Source organism: Symphalangus syndactylus, chromosome 9, assembly GCF_028878055.3.
Source record: "Symphalangus syndactylus isolate Jambi chromosome 9, NHGRI_mSymSyn1-v2.1_pri, whole genome shotgun sequence".
NCBI lineage: Eukaryota > Metazoa > Chordata > Mammalia > Primates > Hylobatidae > Symphalangus > Symphalangus syndactylus.
Genome location: NC_072431.2, coordinates 82,692,104 through 82,705,539, shown reverse-complemented (window position 1 = coordinate 82,705,539; position 13,436 = coordinate 82,692,104). Strand labels below are relative to the sequence as shown.

At 47.7% G+C, this 13,436-nt stretch overlaps 1 protein-coding gene across 1 annotated transcript in view; it reads right to left on the bottom strand.

Moving 5' to 3' along the window:
• The window catches only part of PKD1L1 (polycystin 1 like 1, transient receptor potential channel interacting), a 177,506-nt gene that overhangs the window by 162,753 nt on the left and 1,317 nt on the right, over positions 1 to 13,436 (bottom strand). Inside the window, exons 2-4 of the mRNA XM_063609574.1 lie at positions 9,857 to 9,959; positions 4,852 to 4,967; positions 1,987 to 2,111 (exon numbers count right to left, since the gene is read on the bottom strand). Of these exons, the coding sequence (XP_063465644.1) occupies positions 1,987 to 2,111; positions 4,852 to 4,967; positions 9,857 to 9,900 (285 nt within the window). The 5' untranslated portion in view covers positions 9,901 to 9,959. The remainder of the gene's footprint in view (positions 1 to 1,986; positions 2,112 to 4,851; positions 4,968 to 9,856; positions 9,960 to 13,436) is intronic.

The window sequence follows — 13,436 nt, the reverse complement described above, 5'->3', positions numbered from 1 at the left end:
AAAAGCAGCCACCATCCCTCAGACTGAGGGCCCAGGGCCTCACTCTGGCTCTTGATAGAACTGTTACCAGAAGTAATTCCAGCCAATTAAGAAGTTAGTATAGGTTAACCAACGGCCCCGCCCCTCTCTGGGATGTGAGCTCCCTGTGCTGTGGGCCTTTTACAGATTTGTAACTACAGGACATTAGATGCTTCATCTTTCAGGAGAACAACACAGGAAGGTGTCAAGAAGGCCAGAGTGGAAGCTGAAAGATGCCAGCTCATGCCTGAGTGCATACGCCTGGCACCCGCCCCTCTTCTGTGGCAAGAACGGGGGACCCCACTGTGGCCTCCCAGAGCAGGACCTGGGTAGATCCTGGCAGTTTCCTGAGGATGTGAAACCCAGGGGCTGAGGCAGCTGCATGTACCTGCAACCCCTAAAAGGCATGGTGCTACTCAGCAGCATGGGAGACACAGGGCTTTGCAAGACACTATCCTATAACTATGCCCAATCAGCAAACTGTCCTGGACGTCCAGGCCCTGGTGTATGGCCCTGTGTGACCTTCGCCTGAGCCCACTGGGGCTGTAGAGAGCAGAGTGGCCAGAATGCAGCTTGGAAATGGGTCTTCCAGTCAACCAAAACCAGAGAGCCCCCTGATTGCACATTTCACCAGGACCAAGGCCTTTGGGACATGATGGTCAAATCCTAAAGGCATCGATCTATGCCCAAAGCTGAGGTCCCAGGTGGCTGAACCTTGGAGTCACCTGGGTGGGGTGGGGTTAAAGCACCATCACCCTGAGACATACCACAGCACGTCTGTTAGAATCTTCAGAGGCAGTGCTTGTGCATGGTTTTGTTTGGTTTCTTTGACTTTTAAGCTCCCTAGGTGATTCTGCATAGCAGATCTGCACCAAGTGTTCAAGAGGCATGAGGTCTGTTTGCCCCCTTGTGTTTGGAGGTGAGGGCACTAAAAGCCTAAGGAAGTCACTGTATGTGGCTATTTACATTGTGTGATGTGAGAAATGCAGGTAATATCACCTCCCCTCTAAAACACCTCTCCCCAACCTCCTGTTCTCAGAACCATCAGACGCTCATCTTATTAAATATCCTTCCTTGGGAACCTAAAAATGCCTCCTTGAACTTTCGCTGACAAAAGTGATGGCAGAGCAGAGAAAGGCTCCCAGACACAAACACTGTGGGTTGAGATCAAGTTCATTTCAATATAAACTCAGATGGATGTGCTAAGGAGGGGGTGCTTTAATAACGCTGCTCTGCATGAAGAATACTGAAAAATGAACTGCAGGAGAGTCTTTGCCAAGAACAGCAGAGGTTCTGGGAGCTTCAAAGAGAACTGGCTTCTTTAAATTTGAACTAGAAACGCACAACTCTGGGCTGTCTGTGCGTGTCCCTTTGGAACCAATGCTCATTCTGGGTGAAAAGCATGTCTCACTCAGAAGTTTTCACTCTTCTCTCAGCCCCCACCCCTAGATGTGAGAGTCACTCCTCTCATGCTTCTCTTCCATCTCCAGGGCATTGCCCAGGCCTTCAGACCCAAGCCCTGTTAGCAACTCTGATAAACAGATGCAAGGGAATTCACAAACCTCCAGGTAGCCCAGTCTTAATTAATAGGGGTCTTCAAAGAGCTCCCCACACTGCGCAAGTTAAGCAGGGTTTCAGTGCTTTGGCTGCTGGAAGCCCTGTCTGTGCAGGAGCCATCTCGGGACAGCCCCCACTCCCCACCTGAGGGCTACCCCTCACTCCCCATCTGAGGGCTATCCCCTACTCCTCTGGGCTGGGCTAGCCCTGCCTGCACTTCTTATGTGTGGAACTATGCTCTGGAGCTGAATTAAGGCTTTATAAGTCACACTTGCTTCATTGGCACAAACACACATGATAGGAAAACAATCCCTGATAAATTCCTGATGAAGCATGGAGGTGTTTTTTAGCTGTACTGTACATGTAGTGTATTCAGGAAGAAAAGCCTAATTTCCCCAGATCCAGGAATACCTTCTGCCTGGAAGCTGATGAAGATGGGCTCTGTGATTCCCGGTCTTCTGCCTTTCCATTCAGAGTACAGCAAGGACAGCCACACTTCCCATCACTCATAAGAAGCACATGATTAGCATAGACCTCTAGAGAAAAAAAAAAAAAAAACAAGCAAACAGATTCTGAAGACTGCAATGTGCTGGGAAGGTGAGAAAATAAAGCTGGAGAAGCCCTAAGTTATACATAAGGTCAAAGCCACCTGGGCCTAACAACGGGCTGATCATGAAGATGCGTGTCCTTGGGCTGCCGTGTCCTGCTGTGTGTGTTTTCTTTCTATTTCCTTGCTTAAACAATGTCTTATGTGTAGCCCACACTAATCAATATGAGGAAATGCACAACCACCAGCCACGCTGACAATGAATGCCTGTTCCAGAAACACCCAGTGGTCTGGTCATAAAATAATGAGGGTCAAAGGTCCTGCTCAGGGGTGTGTAGTAGAGGGGGCAATACCACAGTCCGAAGGAGTGGTTGGGGAGCTGTTGGACAAACAGGAAGACCATTAAAGACACTCCAAAGTTTATAAGCAGGATGTTCCCACCCAGGCAATCTGGCCCTGATGGTAGCACAGACCTGGCTGACGTTCACTCCTCCCATCTCTGAGGGCTGAAGGCCGGGCAGTGAGCGGAGCCAGTGTCCACCCGGCTGGGAGGCTGAGGGCCCTGCCACATCCCCTGTCTGTGGGAGCAGCTGAAATAGGATCTGCGCACAGCTGACAACTGTCGCCAGCGACGACAGGTCCTTGAGTGTTTGTGATGTCATTCTTCCTACTCATGCCGATATTTGAAAATGTCCATAATGAAAGTTAAAAGAAAATATTTCTGCTAGACCTGGCCCTGCACAGAGCCACTCTCAGCAAGAAGCCAGGCGACTGCCTTGGCTGCAAGAGCTGCTTTCCCTGAAGCCCCCACCCCTCTCATCCCCAGGTAGGAGGGGAAGGAAGTAGGGGTGGCGGGTGAAGACGGGACTGGAGCACCCTGCTGCTTTTCTCTCAGACCTGAGTTCCTGCAAGGAAACCTGTTTCTACCTGGGCTCTCTTAACCCCAGTCTCTTATTCTGGCCAGCTTTGCTCAGGCTAGAAGGAACCCAAAGGCCTGCAGGCCACTGAGAGCAGCAGGTTCTCCAGGAGCTCCAGGCCAGGGCTGGGCCATCCTCACAGGGGACGTGGCTTCCAATCCCTGCACCCCAGCAGTGATGCTGGCAGTTAGCTTTCCCCTAGCCTCCCAGGACACTCTCAAGTTTAGCCTAGGACAATATCAAATCCAGTTTTAACATTGTGAGTCAAAGTCACTATTTACTGTCAACAGTCCAGTGTATTAATATCTTGTGATAATAAAAGCTGAGGAAAAATCAAAGGCCGTGTTCCCGGCCTAATATGTGACGTGCTACAAGTGCCATCGAGTGCCGTTGAGTGCCCACGCAGGCTGGGTGCGCCAACTGAGGTATGAAGTAATTTCCTGAACTGGACACATCCGAGAGAAAGAAATATTTAGAAAATGTTTTGGAATAAGCTAGAATAGTCAAGTGACTCATATTTCTCTGAAACTAATTAGTCATCAAAGTCACTGTGCTCAAATTATCTGGAAAAAAAAGTGGACATACCCCTGAACAGAAAAATAAATTAAAAATCATAAAAAGTACATAAAATTGCAAAATTGGATAAAGTATGTCACAAAAGGAGAAACAAACTAAATGAGTGAAACTAATCCTGAAATTGGCCTAATTGTCCCACAGAACTGATATTTATAGGTTTTTTGAATAAACATGGAAACTGACTCTCCTAGTCTTAAAACTTGAAACTTAACATCCATCTCATCTGAGTTCCTCCCTCAGGAAACCAACCCAGAAAAGGGACCCACCAGATCCCTGCATCCAGTCGGGCCCCTCATTCCTCAGATTGCTTCCTCACCCCTCTCTAATTTTTGTTTTCTTGCCCTCCCTGCTATATAAACCCCCAAGTTTTGGTCAGATGGGGAGACATATTTCAGACTTTATCTCCCTTCTCCTCATCTGCAGCACCTGATAAAGCTTTCTTCTCTGGCAATCCTCGCTGTCTCCGTGATGATTATGCTCTGTATGTAAGCAGCAGCAGCAGGATGTCCCTGGCATTTAGGTAACAATTTCACATGATCTTAACATAAGAATTGCAAAAGAGTTGGTGTTGCATTGTTTCAACATTGATGCCAGGCACACACCGGCCTCCTGCCCTGCGTGCTGCCCCCCAACTCCACACACTCCATTTAAATCCATCTCTTTAGAAACTTAAATTTTTTTTAAATTTAATTTTAAAAATCAGTTTCTCAGGTCTACCAAATGTATTGCCTAAGTGGAAAACTCAAAAATTCCTTCTACTTAAAGGAATCCTGGCAATTACGTTTCAGGCAACACTTTAGAATTTTCATTTTAAAAATTAAAAACAGAGATACTCTCTGTGTTAAGGAGGAGGAAGAAAACCCTACACCTGCGGCCATGCAGACACCTCCTGTAACCTAAGTATCCCCTTCATTGGGCTCTGGGAGGCCCCACTTATAGTCTTGGTTGCTCTCGAAGTGTGGCCCCCAGAGCTCCTCAGCCTCACCCCGGATCTCCTAAAGCAGAAAGTCAGGGGTGGGGCCCAGTGAAGGAGTTAAAAATATACCATCCTGGAATGTGGACTATTTAAGTTAGAGGCACTTGCAAAACAGCAGGTTTAAGATCACTCTGACCTTCCTTCTGTTTCTTAAAAGCAGAAAATGAAATTCATCTTCTGTGGACGATGTCCTGTTTATACCAGAGAAATAAAGCAACAATCTTATCATGGTGGCCATGCCTCCTTCCCCAAGGCCTTACCAACCCACAATCCACCTCCAGGAGGGCTACAGCTGCACAGATGAAGACCCCAGCTCTTGTCAGTGCTCACAGACAGCTCACCACCAAAGGAAAGGCAGCAGGCAGCCTGGAGACACCTAAGGGAAAGAAAATAACCAGAGGAAAATTAAATTAAGTACAATCATTTAATCACAGCCATCCTGTGACCACTCTTCCATCCATATCCATATTTCTGCCACAAATGTCTTAGGTACACATTGGCTGCCATATGAACAAAAAGACTCACATCTATGGTTCTTTTCACTTCATATTTCCCAAACTCAGGGTCTGTTTTGGAAGATTAACTGAAATATAGTTCCCATCTGACTACTAAAACAGCCTCCCAACAGACCCATCTCTCTTCCTGCTGCCTCCAGGGCTTCCTGCCCAGATGCACAGAGCTGACCTTCCAGGGAAAGGTCTGGCAGCCTCCAGGGCTCCTCTTCCTCCTCCTCTCTTCCTGCCTCACCATCCCCATTCCTGCTGCTCACTCACAGCCCTAAGAGCACGTTCTTCCAGCCCATGGGGATCTGGCATGCTGCAGAAAAGAACAGCATGGAACCCATGACCCTGGGGAGAGACGCCAGTGCAGACACAGAGTAGGCACTGCATGGCATCCTCCCTGTTTATCTCCACAACAGACTTGAGAGGTTCCGTGCAGTTACTTTTTAAGATGCTGATATCATTTTGGTATTTGTCCCTATGCAAATCTGATGTTGAATTGTAATCCCCAGTGCTAGAGGTGAGGCCTGGTGGGAGGTGTTTGGATCACGGGGGCAGATCTCTCATGGCTTGGTGCTGTCTTTGTGAGTTCTCCGAGATCTGGTCATTTAAAAATGTGTGGCATCTCCTCCTCTCCTCTTGCTACTGCTGTCCCCATGTGATGCACCTGCTCCCCCTTCACCTTCCACCATGACAGTAAGCTTCCTGAGGCCTCCCCAGTAGCGGACGCCAGCATTATGCTTCCTGTACAGCCTGCAGAACCGTGAGCCAATTAAACCTCCTTTCTCAGTCTCAGGTATTTCTTTATAGCAATGCAAGAACAGCCTAATGCAGATGGGATCATGAAGGCCCAGCAAAACAAATTAACTCAGCGAAGCTCACACCATCAGTGAGAGGCAGAGCCAACGTTTAAGCCTGGTTCTCAGCACACCCAAAGTCGATGCCAATTCTATGGCACCGTCCTTCAAAGCTCTCTACAGGTGTGCCTCCAGAGCTCAAGCTGCAGCTGAAGTCAGCCCCAGAGCTCTGCCCCTTGGCACAGCTGGCAACTTTCCCTCTGGACTCCCTAGGCCTTGACAGCTGTCTGCTGCTCTCATGTTTGTCAGCAGAGATCATCGTGGATCATCATCTGGTCCCTGGTCATTCCCTTTCAGCCTGTAGCTCCTTGGGTCCTGAGGTATCTGTGTCTGGCACCAATCGACTTGAGAAAGATCAAGTGCAGCGAGTGAAATAGTCCTGAACTAAGGTGCGGGTTTCCTGGGTTCTGGTCTTGATTCAGCCAGAAATGGATGGTGTGATTTGGGTTTCTCCTCCATGCCCATTCCCAACGACAGGGCAATGGGAACCATTGCCAAGTTCCCAGCTCCATGTAGGCTGCTGTGCTAAGCAGAAGGGCAGGCTCTACATCCACCTCTTCTAGACACAGGCAGTCACCTTGCCTCTCTGTGTCAGTCTCCTTCTGTTTGAGAGGAACGACACAGACCTACTTCACGGGGCTGCTGCCAGGACTGTCATTCCAGAAAGGGCCGCCCTGTATTAGCTAAATGCTTGGTAACCAGCTGCTAAAGGTGTTCGCCTTTGTTCTTTCCCCTGAAAAATGCATTCAGCTCTTTAGAATTATCTTTTTTACCTGTCTTGGATGTCTATAAAGTCTAGAGGATATCTACTTTATCTTAAGCAAGGTTTCTACGAAGATAAAACGGGATAGTTTCACCCAATTTTTACAAGCCTGGTTCTTGATGCCCAAGAAGCTGCCACCAGAGGGCAGACCAGGACACTATTTATAGTTGAGGAAAGTTTGCAGGGAGGTGCAAAGCTATTATTTTGAAGATGAAGATGGTCACTAGGTCAAAGGCCTCAAACTGTTGAATAATTCCAAGGATTTCCTTGTCTACTCTCAACTATGCCTGTCTTCCAAAGGCCAGAGAAATGAGAAAATAAAAAAATAATAATAATAGAAAAGGGGACAACTTTGGAATCATACAGACCAGACCAGATCAGACTTAGAGGATTTCTGCAATGATCTAGTGGGCAAATAAAATTAAGGAAAGGACCAACCTAACCTCTGTCCACCACGTGCGCCCCACAGTCCACAGCTGTGAGACTGCCCACCACTCTGGACCCACATAAGGTTAGATAGCCCTGGCACCCACCAAGTTCCGAGACCCTCCCAGACACCCCTGCAACAGGATAACTTCCAAGTGCTACACACAGAAAACACCAGCCCTGGTTCCTGGGACATAGTTGGCCCTTGAGAAGTAACTTTCTGTCTCAGAAGGTGAGAAGCACATCCCCAACAGGTGTGTCCTCCACTCACAGAGGCGCCAAGGATAGTGCTGCAAAGCTAATTTTCCTTGAGATTTCAGAGGTCTTTTCAAATAAAAAAATGGAAGGGGGAGATAATTTAAATACAAGGGAGGCTCTTTTTCCTGGTGGTGTGAGGAGGCAGGCCCCCAGGCCCTGGCACAGAATCAGCACCATTTTCACAGAGGTACCTAGCTTCCTCTTAGTTAACTGTGACTGTTGGGGAACAGGATGATACTGATGGCTCAAACACAGTCTCTGAGGCATCATGTGCCTCAAGAGAACTAGTTGAGCCATTTGTTTGAATTACATGACAGATCTCTTAGAATCCCTTAAGAGTAAGTGTTTTTCGGGGCCTGTCGGGGGGTGGGGGGCAAGGGGAGGGAGAGCATTAGGACAAATACCTACCACACAAACACAAACCACACACTCACACCACACCACACTCACACCACACAAACACCACACACACACACCACACAGCATCACACACAATATACACACACCACACGGCACATACCCACCCACCACACACACATCGCACACACCACACACCACGCACCACACATACACACATCATACACACAAACACCACACATACCAACACATTACACACACATCACACAGCACAACCATGCATCACACACACACCATACCCCACTCATACCATACCACACATACACCACACACTACACACAGACCACACACCACACCACCCACACACATGTCCTATACCACACAAACACACACACAGACACTACAGCCCTAACTCCATGAAATGAGGGATACAGGAGAGTCAAGACACCTCTTCTGTTTCTACGAACAAGATCAGCGACTGTCTTGCTTTAGGTGACTCAGGAAACCCCAAAAGGCTATGACTTCAGAAATGGGGTCTCGACACCAATTACAATGGCTAGTGCATGCATGAACTAGTTGGTCTGCAAGTACAAGATGTATAAATATACAGGGGAAAAAACATCAAGTCAGCGACTTCCACTCCTCAGCTTTTCTTTCCTTTCTAAGGACAAAGGGGTAATTCCTTGCAATTCCCTGACTGATTAGAGTGAAGGTCAAATTGGGCCAACATCAGGGCTCTGGGAGTGTGCAAGAGCATGGGCATTTGGAATAAAAGAAACAGGAGGTAACCAAAAAAAATAAGGGAAAAAATTGTAGCCAAAATCAGACAACGCTTGGCAGCAGTGAGTGACATAAGGCAAAGAAATTTCCAAGCATGAATGTGGCCAACCCTGTCAACACGTGTAGCCTCATTTTCTCATCCTGGTTTGCTTTGGGTTTCTTTGATAAAATGATGGTGATGGCACAAAGACAGTAAGCTAACAAAGGCAGAAATGCTGACAGCAAGCATTCATCAAGGATACTGATTTTTATAACGACCCTCTGGAGTTTACAGATGTGACAACAGGGGTACTCAGATTTTCGGGATGAGAAATCTGGGGGTGAGGAGGTAAAGTGACCTGCAGCGGCGGGGTACCCCACTGGGCAAGATCTGCAGGCACAGGCTCCCATCATGCCAGGCCAGGGGACAGCGGGACCCACCTAGATCCTTACCACATCCTACAGGCAGGTCACCTTGCTGGCCTCACGCCCAGGAAAGGGGGCATGGAGGTTTGCACCATGTCACAGTGCCATGAGACAGTCAACAGCAGAGCACACAGGCTGCCCAGCCTCAACAACACGAGTGCTGGCGCGCACAGAGCATGGGGAAGAGGGTTTAGAAATAAGACCCATGGAGGCCGGGTGCGGTGGCTTATGCCTGTAATCCCAGCACTTTGGGAGGCCAAGGCGGGCGGATCACAAGGTCAGGAAATCGAGACTATCCTGGCTAACACGGTGAAACCCCATCTCTACTAAAAATACAAAAAATTAGCTGGGCATTGTGGCGGGCGCCTGTGGTCCCAGCTACTCCGGAGGCTGAGGCAGGAGAAATGGTGTGAACCCGGGAGGCAGAGCTTGCAGTGAGCCAAGATCGCACCTCTGCACTCCAGCCTGGGCGACAGAGTGAGACTCCGTCTCAAAAAAAAGAAGTAAGACCCCTGGGCCAAGACCCCATGATCTCTTCCTCTGCCAGGTTTCTTCTGGTCTCCATGCAAGGGACCTAGCAGACAAGCAGATAGCTTAACTTTTTCTACTACCAAGCAGCAGAAAGTCCTGGAACTTGGAAGGTATCCTGCATTTGCAGGAAGAGCAATCAGCACTTCTCATGGCTGAAGGCATCCGCTTGGAGGAGTCTTCTCAAAAGCCTTCAGGAAAAAATCCATTCTCAACACCAACTCCAACCTCTGAACTGACCCTGCCGGCCAAATGCACCCTCCTGGTACAGGCCCTCCACCCGTGCCAGAGTGAGCCCACATCCTAGAGGTGATGACTTTTGAAAGAAAATTTCTGAATGCCCACTTTAAAATCAAGCTTACCAAACACTCTGAGAAGAGTGCTAACTCACCTTTCCTGGTCATCAGAAATGTTTTGGGCTGCCTCCTCGGCCATGTCCTGTGCAAGCTGGTCACGAGTATCACAGTCAGCAGACCAGCTTCTTCCTACATCCTCTGGAAGACAAAGAAATAGAGCTTAAGGCTTCCAGCTTCTGTACTTGTGACCTCTTATCAGGACACACATCAAACACAGAGGGAAAAATCCAAACTCCAGTAACATTTTCCCAATCAGAAACAGCTTTTGTTTTCCTAACACTGGCAGACAAATTCCTTCCTAAGAAGTGTGCTTTTGACAGACGTGGTGGTTCATGCCTGTAATCCCAGCAATTTGGGAGGCCAAGGCAGGTGGATCACTTGAGGCCAGAAGTTTGAGACCAGCCTGGCCAATATGGTGAAACCCCATCTCTACGAAAAATACAAAAATAGCCAGGTGTGGTGGCACACATCTGTAATCCCAGTTACCCAGGAGGCTCAGGCGAGAGAATTGCTTGAACCCAGGAGGTGGAGGTTGCAATGAGACGAGATTGCACCACTGTGCTCCAGCCTGGGCAATAGAGTGAGACTCTGCCTCAAAAACAAAACGAAATAAAACAAAACAAAAAGTGTTTTAGGTAGGGATCTTTGTGGCTGCCTGAAACAGATCACTACTCAAGGGAGAGACTGTACATGGAAGCTGAGAGAGGTCTGAGAATAAAAAGCTGTAACTGTTGGCTGGGCGCGGTGGCTCACGCCTGTAATCCCAACACTTTGGGAGGTCGAGGTGGGTGGATCACAAGGTCAGGAGCTCGAGACCAGCCTGGCCAGCATAGTGAAACCCCGTCTCTACTAAAAATACAAAAATTAGCTGGGCATGGTGGCACGCACCTGTAGTCCCAGCTACTTGGGAGGCTGAGGCAGGAGAATTGCATGAAACCGAGAGGTGGAGGTTGCAGTGAGCCGAGATCGTGCCAGTGCACTCCAGCCTGAGCAACAGAGCGAGCCTCTGTCTCAAAAAAGAAAAAAAAAAAGCTGTAACTGTCCACAACTACACTGGGGAACAGGATACCTTCCACAAGAGCAGAAGAGTATTCATAAGGAAGGCTGGCAAGGCACACACTAGGCGCACTCTGTCTTATGGCAGAGCCTAGGAATGATCTGGTTCCGAACCTCCTGCACCTCTCCTTGTTTGCAACTGGTGGGTCAGACTGAGTTCTCTCCATTACGAAACATTTTCTCTTATATTTTTAAAGCACTTGTTAGTTGCCTTAGTTCTCTATACCAACATTTAAACCTTCAGAGATTTTAGAAAACTTAATGTTTTACTCAGAAAACTAGATAATTTTTCTCTACTCTGAAGAGAGTGATACCAAGAAGAGTGGGAACGTTTTCAGGCACAAGCTCCTTCTCAGATGGGAACACAGACCCCTTGAACAATGATGAACCAAGCTACGGGTGTCCAGCCTTGGATCCTGTGTTTTCTGGAGTTTTGCTGCCGATGAGGTGAGTAACCAGAGCCCTGTGGTGGGTTAAGGGGCCTGCTGTTGACCTAACACACCTGTCTCCCGGGGCTTGCTGCCACCTCTGCTCTTCTCACACTGCCTTGTCAGTGCCTCTGGCTTTGTCCCCACTGTGCTTGTTGTGGGTAAATCTCCGATTTGGGGGAAATGCATACTTTCCAATTTCATTAGCAATGCACTTTCAAATGAGCTTGTGACCAAGAAAAGTATAAACTGCAAACTGCAGTTTGTAAACGAACAAAATCTCTTCTTTCTGAAGCCCCTGTGATTTGCTCTGACACCTTCCTGTCAAATCTAAAGAGTCCACTGGGTAAAGACACCTGCGCAACACTGCCTGCTGGGCTGGCATCCACACCCACACACACACCTGGATGCTCTGACCTTGCTGCTGCCTGTTCCTTCCCTGTGGGGCTGGACATCCTGAGAACAGGGCCTACATTTAAAGTTCGTGATGTTTTTGAAGCCAGCAGTGCTAACCAAAGATGCCAGGAAATGAGGAGGAGCAAAGAAGTGGCATAATTGAGGGAAGAAATATGCCTGCACTGCCCTACGTGGGAGGCACTCTCATAGCCACTCTCAGCTACTGGAGCTTAAGTTACTTACAATTAAATAGAATTAAGAATTAGCTGGAGAAACCCCGTCTCTACTAAAAATACACAAAAATTAGCCAGGTGTGGTGGTGCATGCCTGTAATCCCAGCTATCCAGGAGGCTGAGGCAGGAGAATTGCTTGAACCGGGGAGGCAGAGGTTGTGGTGAGCCAACTTTGTGCCATTGCACTCCAGCCTGGGCAATGAGGGAAACTCTTGTCTCAAAAAAAAAAAAAAAAAAAAAAAAAGAATTAGCTTTAGCTTCTCCATCATTAGCCTCATTTCAAGGGCTCAGTAGCCAAGATACAAACTATACCATGTTTCCGTCATTGCAGAACACCTTCGGGGCCAGCGCTGGGCTGGGTAGCCTCGCCTCTTTTTCTGGGCAGTGCGGCCAGCATTGTCTCCTCAGAGCAGCTGCATCCAGACAAGGGAGGGGTTCCCAGTTCATCTACACTCTTGGGCAGTACTCCTCCACCTGGGGTTTGCTGAGCACTGCACTGGTACAACAGGGAGCACAACACAGAACCAAACTCACTGCTTTCCTCCTGAGGACGGAGGGGTGTTCCGCTTAAGGTGAGACGTGGATGCAGCCAAGCAAACTGGAAAACGTCAAGTTTTAAAAACTGCTTTAAGTAAAAACATTCTGAATGAAATTAGGTAAATGGCTTCCAAATATGGCCCATTTTAAGAAATCACTAAGCTTCTCATTTAGAAACAAAGACTTGATCAGGATTTTGACTCTCCTTCTGACCTTGATGAAAGGAGGAAAAAACACAAGAAAAATCGTTTCTTTGCATGAAATCAATGTGCAAGGATGGAACCCCCTGGCTGGAAGAGATCCTGGGAGGTCTTTCCCTTTGTCTTCATTGTTTTAAACAAAAGCCACCTCCTTAGAATTTGTTTTTTACGCCACATTCTGTATTTCAGATTTAATACTTAGTTTCTAATACTGCTTCTTAGATAATAGTTCACTTAGTCAACCCCTGCCTTACTCCACAGACTTAAGGTGCTTAGTATGCACATAGTTTAGAATGGATACCTGAAAGTAGGTAGCACTGCCTGAAGACTTTCAATAGTCAAAGTAGAAAAGCAAACACAGGTGTTTACACAGTTCACAGTGTAAAAAGGCACAAACAGAGATGCAGTCTTCACAGCACAGGGTTCCTCCTCAGATGGCAACTTCAGCAATTGTTCTCACATGGGTTTTCATACTTGAAGATGTAATAGATGGCATTTAATGATATTAGGTTTCAGATTTGGGGAAATATTACATTTGCAACTCAGGCAAGTGTATACATAAAATATACACAAGGAAAAAATAACACTAGAATGATGGTTATCATGAGCAACCAACTTTGTTTCTCAGGTTTCAATGCAAGCCCAGGTTCTGATCATTATCATCTCATCTTCTGCCTGCTTCAGTTTCTCACCTCCAAATGGAGCTTCCCAGGAAAGCACCTGGCCAGCCAGCATCACTTGACCTTCTCTTTGGATGAGCAGTCG